The sequence below is a fragment of the Aegilops tauschii genome, chromosome 2 (assembly GCF_002575655.3).
Source record: "Aegilops tauschii subsp. strangulata cultivar AL8/78 chromosome 2, Aet v6.0, whole genome shotgun sequence".
Classification (NCBI taxonomy): domain Eukaryota; kingdom Viridiplantae; phylum Streptophyta; class Magnoliopsida; order Poales; family Poaceae; genus Aegilops; species Aegilops tauschii.
This window is the reverse complement of record NC_053036.3, coordinates 629,316,305-629,326,367: the sequence shown is the minus strand read 5'-3', so window position 1 is coordinate 629,326,367 and position 10,063 is coordinate 629,316,305. Positions and strand designations below refer to the sequence as shown.

General features: G+C 45.6%; 1 protein-coding gene across 2 annotated transcripts; it reads right to left on the bottom strand.

The window, feature by feature from the left end:
• Window positions 1–592: 592 nt before the first annotated feature.
• Window positions 593–5,216, bottom strand: LOC109775412 (eukaryotic initiation factor 4A-III homolog B). Of its 2 annotated transcripts, none has more exons than XM_020334160.4 (8): window positions 4,847–5,216; window positions 2,958–3,198; window positions 2,805–2,885; window positions 2,228–2,293; window positions 2,032–2,151; window positions 1,692–1,859; window positions 1,344–1,430; window positions 593–1,004 (listed from the first exon to the last, which is right to left on the bottom strand). In XM_020334160.4, the coding sequence occupies exons 1-8, from the start codon at window positions 5,134–5,136 to the stop codon at window positions 891–893; spliced, it is 1,167 nt and encodes a 388-aa protein (XP_020189749.1). In that variant the 5' UTR covers window positions 5,137–5,216; the 3' UTR covers window positions 593–890. The 2 variants fall into 2 exon arrangements, with proteins under 2 accessions (XP_020189749.1, XP_073365448.1); XM_073509347.1 differs by having other exon boundaries at window positions 2,228–2,336; window positions 2,806–2,885; window positions 4,847–5,215.
• Window positions 5,217–10,063: the final 4,847 nt, after the last annotated feature.

Genomic DNA, 10,063 nt, shown 5'->3' with positions numbered 1-10,063 from the left:
CGTAGTTGAAGCATGTGGCCGCAGCGTCCCGCCACCACCGTTCCCAGCGTCCCTACATAGCCGTTGTAGCATGAGGCAAGCATGAAGCGTCGTGTACATCCCCGGCGCAGTTGCAGCTACGATTGTGCCGGAGGTGAGGGAGACCGGAGAGGAAGAAGGTGTTGGTTGTGCGCCTTGCAGGTTCGCTGGGATATGGCGGCCGGCCGTAGTTGCAACACGGAGCCGCTGGGAAGAGAAGAATGAGAGAAAGAGAGAAGGAATGGAGGAGAAAGCAGTGCGTAGGGATAGGGAAGACAGGGATAAAGAAATAGGACAGTTTGTGGGCCACTGGGAGGTGACATGGCGCAAAGTGGAACGCTGATCACACGCGACCGGCTCGAGCATTCCGCCGGCTTCCTTTTTCCTTACAATGGAGAAGTGAAGTGCACCGTGAATCGTAAATATATTTCTGATGAAATGCAAGCTAAATGGTCGGAGCTCATTGTAGGAGCCTAGACTTCACGACACGACCTAAATACATTTTCTTTTCTCGTAATTTTAAACTGCCTTGCTTGTTGCAACTTGCAATTCTTGAAAATATACACACCATGCATTTTCAAAAGAAGAAGAAAATACATAACATAAATGTGGCAACCCAATCAAACAGGTTTAAGCAATTTATAGGGTCATGGCATTATAGCATCAACACCAAAACATAACATAGATAGAACTTAAAATAACAAGTTCAATGAGCAGAGTGCCTGCCACGTTGGCCAGAGCTGGTTCTCCAAGAAAGAATATAAACACTTCATATTCGTTCATACCCGCCGAAAAGGAACAACGGAAACCTGAATAGTCGTCATGACCAAACATCCACCCGCAGAGAGGGAGAGACCGCTCCGGTCCAGAGCTCAGATCAAATCGGCGACGTTCATCGGCATCTCATCGATCTGCGTGCTGTAGTACTGCTCAATGTCCCTCAGGATGCGGATGTCGTCCTTGCGCACAAAGTTGATCGCCACACCCTGCACATGATTTTTTTTCATATATGTCAAGCAACAAGAGTATTAATTGTGCAAATATTTTGGACGCAGAGAGCAAACATTTGTTTCAGATGAGTGAGTCACATGCTACATATTGACTTTTCATAGAGTTTAAACAAAAACAATCTTAGGCAGTCCCATAAGGCTTTGTTCGGTTACACCACCTCACAGGGGGATTGGGGTGGATTGGAGGAGGTTTTGACTTGTGGAGGGTGCAATCCCTGCCAATCCCTGCCAAACCCCTCCATTTTCCCTGTCAACCGAACAGGCCCTAAGAGGGGTGACTCACGTTTCGCAGGAGGGGTGGGTGTGTAACTTTACCTTGCGCCCAAAACGCCCAGAGCGACCGATGCGATGGATGTAAAGCTCACGATTATTCGGGAGATCATAATTAATGACAAGAGAGACCTGAACAAAGGCAAATACATCCAGTCAGTAACCAAAATAAGAATCATGCAACAGCACATAGTTAAAAAAGGCGCGCCCAAGCGAGCGCTTAAGTGCGCCTAGGCTCTAGGCGTTGGCGAAACGCCTAGCGTATAACTGCGCATAATTGCGCATAAGCATGCGCTTTGGTCAGTAAAGAGCAAGGCGGTGGCAAAACGCGCCATTAACGCCTAGCGCTTTTTTGAACTATGCAACAGCATGCTTAAGGGTACCAAGACTTGCCTGCTGAACATCCAGCCCTCGAGCCCAAACATCTGTTGTGATCAGAACACGGGTCGTGCCACTCCTGAACTCACTCATAATCGCATCCCTTTCCTTTTGAGGCATGTCACCATGCATAGCTGATACTGTAAAGTTGTTGGTGCGCATCCTTTCAGTAAGCCAATCCACCTGGCCAAAAGGGAACAACTATCGTTTAGCATATCGCGTGCTGTGAACCGTCAATTATGTCAACTGGACATGGTTAACAAATCTGGACAAGATTTTACACTTTTGAGTCAAAGAAGCATATCGCTACATTTTAATAGTGTAACCAACAGCAATCAACTGAGCTACACATTACCTTTCTCTTAGTATTGCAGAAAATGACAGCCTGGGTGATGGTCAGTGTATCATAAAGATCGCACAGCGTATCAAACTTCCACTCTTCCTTCTCAACAGCAACAAAGAATTGTTTCATGCCCTACAAACATGAAATGGAAAATGTAAGTGCTAAATAAGACAAAATACACTAAAGCAAAACAAGTGGTGACATTTACCTCTAGGGTCAACTCATCACGCTTTACAAGGATCCTGACTGGATCAGTCATGAACTTGCTAGTTATCTCCAAGATGTCATGGGGCAGAGTTGCAGAGATCAAGACAACCAGCAGATGGTTCAAAAATACACAATTAGAAAAGTATGAGATCTCTGCCAGGGAGATGTCTTTATTTCTAGCTATGAGGCTTAGTGCTCATGTTAAGTTTTAACTCTAAAATGCCCGCTTTTCCCATTAACAGTTCCCTGCTTAGAGAATGTTACAAATGCTCAACCAATAACATGCTGAAAAAAAATGAAGAATAACAGAAAGGAACAATAAACTGAGGAGCACACAAATCTGTCCCTATAGTTAAAAACAAACCATTCATGGCTAGCTACTGGCAGATGATTATAGTAAAAGGTGCAAGACATGGGTATTGCACAAGGAAAAGGTCAGGTCAGAAAGGTGGAAGAGATAAACATACAAGCAGGTGACAACTTGAAATCTGCAGTAAAAAGCATCAGCACAATGACAAGACAGACTGATAAACTACACAAAAGAGCAGTTTGAGAAAGGTTTAATTTCAATGACTGACCTGAAGTTCTGGGGGGAGGTATCTGTAGACATCATAGATCTGATCCTTAAAACCTCTGGTCAACATCTCATCGGCTTCATCCTAATATGAAAGAATGTTACTACTTGTAGAACTTGGAGAAAAAAAAATGCAGTATGGCAACGGCAAACTAACCAGGACTAGGAGCTTGATGGCTCTTGTGCGCAAGGTCCTTCTCTTGATCATATCACATACTCTGCCTGGGGTTCCTGAAACAACATGCACTCCAGCCTCAAGCTTCCTAATATCCTCACCGATACTTTTGCCACCGACACAGGCATGCACAGAGACACTCATGTAGTTCCCAACAGCTTGCATCACCCTCTCTGTTTGTGTGGCCAGTTCCCTAGTTGGTGACAGTATCAATGCTTGCACCCTGCAGAACCAAAATTGTAGCCAATATTAAGTTGAGCTTTCACTTCCTTAGCAGGCGTTATATATACATTACCAAAGCTAGTGCCCTACAGAGGTAAACAATGGTGAATCGCACAGTAACACACTGGTAAATGCATAAGAAAATAAATATGTGGCGGCGCTAGCACAGATGGGGAACCACAATGTTCGCCCATATAACAAGGAAAGCCCAGAGCTATGCCAAGAGATATGCGCATCCTTAAGAAAAGCGACATCAGGAAAGCAAATCAAAGGAATTGATCGCGGAGGAGACAAACAAATTTAAGCTATTGCATCAGACAAAACAACCACAAGTTAGGAGAGTTACCTGAAAGAAAACATCCACCTGGAGTTAGCCTCCCTTCAACTTCCTGAAAAACAAACCATTCCTCTGCATCTTCTTTCATGTTGAAAGAATCACTGATGGTAGGAAATGTTAAAGTTACAGAGTAATAAACAAGCAATTACATTTCTAAAGAATAAGAAATTCCTACAAGCATATGTTGGAAGGCATATACACAGGACACTATGTCGTTTAACAGTAGCAGGCTCTGGTGCACTTTTACATCAAATTACTACAAAAAAATGATGAAAATGTAGGAATTTTCAGCAGTTCTACAGTGACAAAAAAAATGAATTTTCAGTCAGTTAGAACACAACTGACTGATGCAACCTGAAATTGACCCAAATACAGGAGCATTTGCACTTTTAACCTAGGAAGAACAAATACACAATCTAACTGCAGCGGGTCTTACAGTGAGGAAGAAGGCCAAAAAAAAGAACAAAGAGAAATTACAAATGGAGCACTCAGTTTTAATGAAACTACAGTAAAATCAACTAAAATAGCAGTTACCCAAACTGCAGGTACAACATCAATTTGGCATTTAAAGAACAGTAATGGGATGTCTGAAATTATGAAGTTAGAAAGAACTAAAAATACAATAAAGCTAGGTTGTAATAACAATAAAATCCAAGTAAAACCACAGTGTAAGAACTGCAGCTTTTAAAATTACATTTTAACAGAATAAAAATACAATAAAGCTAGGTTGTAATAACAGACCAGTGTGATAACAGAGCTGGTAGTCTTTGAATTACAATTTAGCATAACTAAAAATACAAAAAAAAACTACTCCACATTACTGTGATAACCAAAGGGTAAACCAGGGTGTAAGAACATTACCGTGAGCTTTGGTCTTAGAAAAATACATTCTAACAAGAACGTTACTGTGAGCTTTGATCTTAGAAAAAATACATTTTAACAAGAATTCTAAGTTGTAATAACAATACTATCCAGGTGTAAAGTAAAGTGTAAGAACAGTACCGGGAGATTTGAATATTACAGTTTAACAGAACTAAAAATAAAGAAACTATGATATAATAACAGTTATAAAGAAACTCTAATATAATACAGTATAATAACAGTTTATTAGTATGCAGATGTTTTAACAGATTCCACCCACAAATCTATTGCAAAATCACACATGCCACCACAAAATCCAGAACACGACAGGAACGGATCTAGGCTAACGAGACAGGTGCAGCATAGGGCGACGGCAATCCAAGACGAAAGTTCGAGGATCCAGCGAGAGCGACGGTGGCAGAGGTGGGGAGGGGGATGGGCATGTGCTTACTCGTGGATGTTGGTGTCGATGACCTGGCAGACGGAGAGGGAGACCATGGAGGTCTTGCCGGTGCCGGACTGGGCCTGGGCGATGACGTCGCGGCCGGCGATGATGGGGACGACGGCGCGCTGTTGGATGGCAGAGGGCTTCTCGAAGCCGTAGCCGTAGATGCCGCGGAGCAGGTCCTCGCGGATGCCCATCGCGTCGAAGCTTCCCACGACATCCACCCCCGCCGAGGTCTCGAAGGTCAGCTTGTCGTCGTCCATCGGCCCGCGCCTGGAGGAGCCCGCCGCCGCCATTGGAGAAACCCTAGCCTGTGGGGGGTGAGACGTGGGGAGCGGAGGAGGAGGAGGAGGAGGATGGCTCTTTTGCAAACGGGTACCTGGCGGCTCCGGCTTTTCCGGTTTTATAGCCTGGAGCCCTGGACTGTGAATCTGTGATGCGATCGCGATGTCGGTTTGAATGGAGAGAAGAGTTTCATCTGATTTCGGGGTGTTTTGTGTGAAAATGGCGTCACGGGCCGTGTGCAGTCCGGTCATGGGCCGTTATCGAGCTTCATTTCCACTCTATGAGCTGGACAATAAATTCGGCCTCGAGTCAAAAGAAAATCTGCCTGATTTTTTTTCTCTACTCGTAAAGTGAGAGTTGGTACGTGTTCGGTTCCTACTCCCTCTGTCCGGTGAAGAGTGTACGTTTGGCTTTAAAATTTATTCATAAAAGAGAGTACTTCTATCTTCACAATGCACTTTAAAGTAGAAAAATAATGATTTTCTCTCATCACACGGTAATCAAGATCAATAACAGATGGTCACCTTAATTTCTACATGCACTTAGCTCATTGGATGATGAAAGAGGAGATAGATGATGGCTTGCATCTTCTTAATACATTACTTCACTTCATAATTTGTCCTAAAATTTCTATATATACACTTTTCACAAGATGAAGGAAGTACTCCCCAATCGACCCCCCTCCCACAGATCCCCTTGGTCACCGATTTTTTTCATTCGCTCCAATCCCCCTCCAGCTAGCAGTAGAAAAAAACATCTACCCACGTCCATTCGAAAAAAACCCGCCGGCCACGTCCTGATTTTCCTCACCAACCAACCATCCACACCTCGTGCGCACAAAAAACCTACAAAACTGCGAGCGCACCCTTCTACCCATCGTCATTCCTTCCCCTCATGTGACCATCCACACATGCACAATCTAGGGCGAAGAAAAATGCCTACATCACCGCCTGCGACCCCGTCCCCCGCCGCCCTCAGCTTGCTCCCCGCCCCCTAATGCCCTGAGCTGTGTCGTGAGCACGCCCTCGTACCACGTTGCTTTGTCAAGTGCGGTGCCTGACTCTCTTCCGCCTTCAAGATCCACCAAACACACCTCCCAACCTATGGCGTACCTAGATGGCCACTGCTGACTCCTCCCTCTCCCTCGATCCCGCTCGCAGCAAGTCAGCTGAGGCGGTGAACCCCACGCCGGTCCTCCTCCAAGCTTTTCCCCGGCCGTAAATCCTAAGGCGACTACAAATCGAGGGGTCCCTGTGAAATGAATCTCCATCGGCGAATAGGAGTCGCCTTCGACATAGGCTGGTGTCGGCAGTGCGCTCTATCGCATGAGTTCTGCTTCCTCTCGACCTCACACGCGCACCCCGACAACATCCGGAGGCTTTCTCTATACGTGGCCATGCCATGGATCTATAGGCCGAGCCCGCCCACCATAATCGCCCCAAGTACCTCAGGTAGTTGGTGGAGCCCCTGTTCTAGGTGCACCGCGCCATGGACCAGTACGAGTTCTATCACACCCTCATCCACATTGGTGAGGAGTATGAGCTCAGGAGGCATCTCAAGGCAAGGGCAGGGACTTCAACACCTACCATGTCATACCCAGCCAGGTAAGGAAACTTGTTTCATGTCGCGAAAAAAGAAGAATGTGACACTTGCTTCAATTCTTGGAATGGGTGGAAATGATATCTCTAGGGGTGCGTTATATTTTTGGGCCCCAAGAGTGAGATCAACAGGTTGAAGCTACTAGGTATTTAGGTGTGGAGATCTGTTGCAATATTATCTTTGCAACACATCTACAACGATCACACACTTTGACACTGCATGCCTGCCAGTTTTGTTTTGAAATCAGCTTTTTGTTGGGGAGTGCGCCTGCCAGCTAGTAGAATAAAGTCATACTGTTTTTTTTTTGAGGCAGAATGAAGTCATACTGTTTTGTTTTTTCAAGGCACCACGCGGCACACAGGCCCATACTGTTGGTCAAGGCTCAACTTATAAATAAATTTCTCGGCCCATAGCCACTCCAACACATTTTTCAGCCAACACGCAGATTGCTCATTCTACAGCCCATTTAGGCCGTCGCCTACCACCAGTCTCGTGCTAACTCCCACACAGCAGCACCGCCGCCGCCACCACCGACGCCGAAGAACGGCCGGAGAATGGCCTTGCCGGCGATCCCCAGTGAGCTCCTAGCGGATATCTTCCTCCGCCATCCCACCCCAGAGGATCTCATCCGCGCCTCCGCCGCCTGCGTCTCCTTCCGCCGCCTCGTCGCCGACCGCGCCTTCCTCCGGCGCTTCCGCAAGCTCCACCCTCCGCCCCTCCTCGGCTTCGTCGACTACAGAGGCTTCCACCCCGCCGAACCGCCTCACCCCTCCGCGCCGGCGGCCAGCGCGGTCGCCAGCGCCGCGGACTTCGACTTCAAGTCCCCCCCCCCGATGGCGATACGGACTTGGACTGGACCGTGCGGGAAGTCCGCGACGGCCGCGTCCTCCTCGACAGACCCGGCCGTTACGAGCCCCTCTTCAAGGAGACGGTGGTGTGCGACCCCCTGCACCGGCAGTACCTCCTGCTTCCCCCGATCCCCGGTGACGTAGCCGCTTCGGTTGCGGTCCAACTTCTGATAGAAAGGGGGGGCTTTGCCGATTGCTTCCTCGTCCCTTCCGGCGACGAAGAAGAGGCAGACGCAACGGAGGAGACGTCGTTCAGAGTGATCTGGCTGGTGGTGCTTGAAAATAGACCGGTCGCCCTTGTCTTCTCTTCCCGCACAGGGCAATGGCGAGCCATTACACCCCTGATTTGGAGCTTGCCTGGCTTACAGTTATCGACATGGAAGTTTTGGTTCGTGTTGCGCCATTACGCACATGGCTGCTTCTACTGGATTTCAGATTCGATTGAAAAATTGCTCGTGCTTGACATCCGGCGGATGGAGTTCTCCATGGTTGATCACCCACCCTGTGCCAGACATTTGGGCGATGATGTGGCCATCGCGGAGGCAGGCCAAGGCAGGACTCTGATGTTTGTGCCTAAACCGGACACAGAACGCCTTATTTATACCGTTTGGTGGCGAAACAATGGTGGGAATTCCACCCAGTGGCAGATGGAGAAGACAATCTCGCTGGATTCTGACTGCTTAATCGAGGGTGCAGTCGGGAGGCACCTGCTCCTGTATTATATTGGAGTCTCGTCGGCGAAGCAAGGTTGTTACACGCAGGACGTCGACACATTGCAGCTTGAGAGGGTGTGCTATTCATGTCCAAAACAGTCACAAGTATATTGGAACTTCCCACCATCGTTATGATCATCACCGACAGTGTCAAGTGGTAAAACCTTCTGTTGCATTCTAGTTACCTCCTTTCTTTTATAGTTATAACTATCACATAGCTTTTCTGATACTTGCTAGCTCATTAATGCGATCAGTAAGTATTTGTTACATAGTTTAGGTCGCTGCTTTTTTTGTCTGCTTATGGCAAAGCTGGTCAAGCTAATTTGTTTGTCTTTTCTGTGCCATCTTAAGGTAATTTGAGAATTGAAAGGGAGGATCTAACACACCATAAGTAGCATTTTAGGGGTATTGCGAAACCGTGAAAAACACTGGATCACAAGTCACAACAATTGATTCAGTTTTTATGGTTAAGAAAATGGAGATTGGATACAAGTTTAAATCAGGACATTACTAGCAGTTCATCTTTGTAGTGTTCTGTTTTAGACACATTTATTCCAGTCAAGCAGGAATTATGCTATCTGGAAGTCTTATGTGGTCACCGTTACAGTTGTAAATATATCTTTATTGATTTCATATACTAATAAATTATCTTAAGATATAAGTGGCAAAAATGACTTTTTAGTATCTGATGTGAAAATTTATACATTTTTTAAATGAATATATGATATTAAAGTTTTAAATGAAATGTAGAATCACAAGATATTTTGAATGACGAACCAAATGATATTATTTGCATTTGTCTGATCACGATGATCCTTGTTGCACCTCACAATACATCATTTTTAGCAAGAATTTTGCTGACACTTAATAGAGATTGGTAGTACTTCCATGGGATGCTAATGATGGGCATATTGATTTGTGTTGTAGTTTGTGTCGTGGCTGGAATCGAGCAATTTTGTTGCCATGCCATTAACCCTTTTTTGCACTGAGCCATGGATTATGAGTCCCAAGGACTAGTCAAGACTAGCCTATGAGTCTCAACTCCAGGGCCGACTACACTTTAGTGTCGACTAGTCTATGAGTCGCAACTTCAGTGTCGACTAGTGTCGATTAGTTACGCTTAGTCTATGAGTCTCAACCTCGGAACGACTCGTCGACTCATAAACCTTGCCACTAGCTTTTGGTCCATCAGATTTGGGAACCTTGTTAGTAGGCCACAATAGTCGTCTGCTTAGCCCCTATCTTATCCTTTCACCATGTCTTCCTAACACATATTTCAGGCCCCGAAACAGTATTGTGCATATCCGGCCATCCATTGAAGTTTTAAGGGCTCGAGTCCTTAAGTGCTTTTGTTCCATCAGATTTGGGAACTTTGTCAGTAGGCCACAATATATAGTCGTCTGTTTAGAGAAAGGATTTGTAGCACCTGGGTGCTCCACACCCCTATATGAACATTATGTTCAAAAAAATACGGGGAAATTTAAAAAAAATCTGGGGTTTTGGGATATGAAACATGGGTGTCCATCTACTTTCGTGTGAAATTTTATGAAAAATACTGGGAACATATTCATGGCAAAAAAACAAAAAATTCCTATGTATAGAAAAAAAACTGTTTCGATGTATTTTAGTTCAGACTGTAGTTTCTTCGCCACGGACACATTTCCTGGTATTTTTCTACGAAACTTCATACGGGAGTAGATTTGGTACCCAAGTTTAAGATCCCAAGATTTCAGATTTTTTTGAATTTTCCTGGTATTTTTTGAATTTAATTTTCGTAT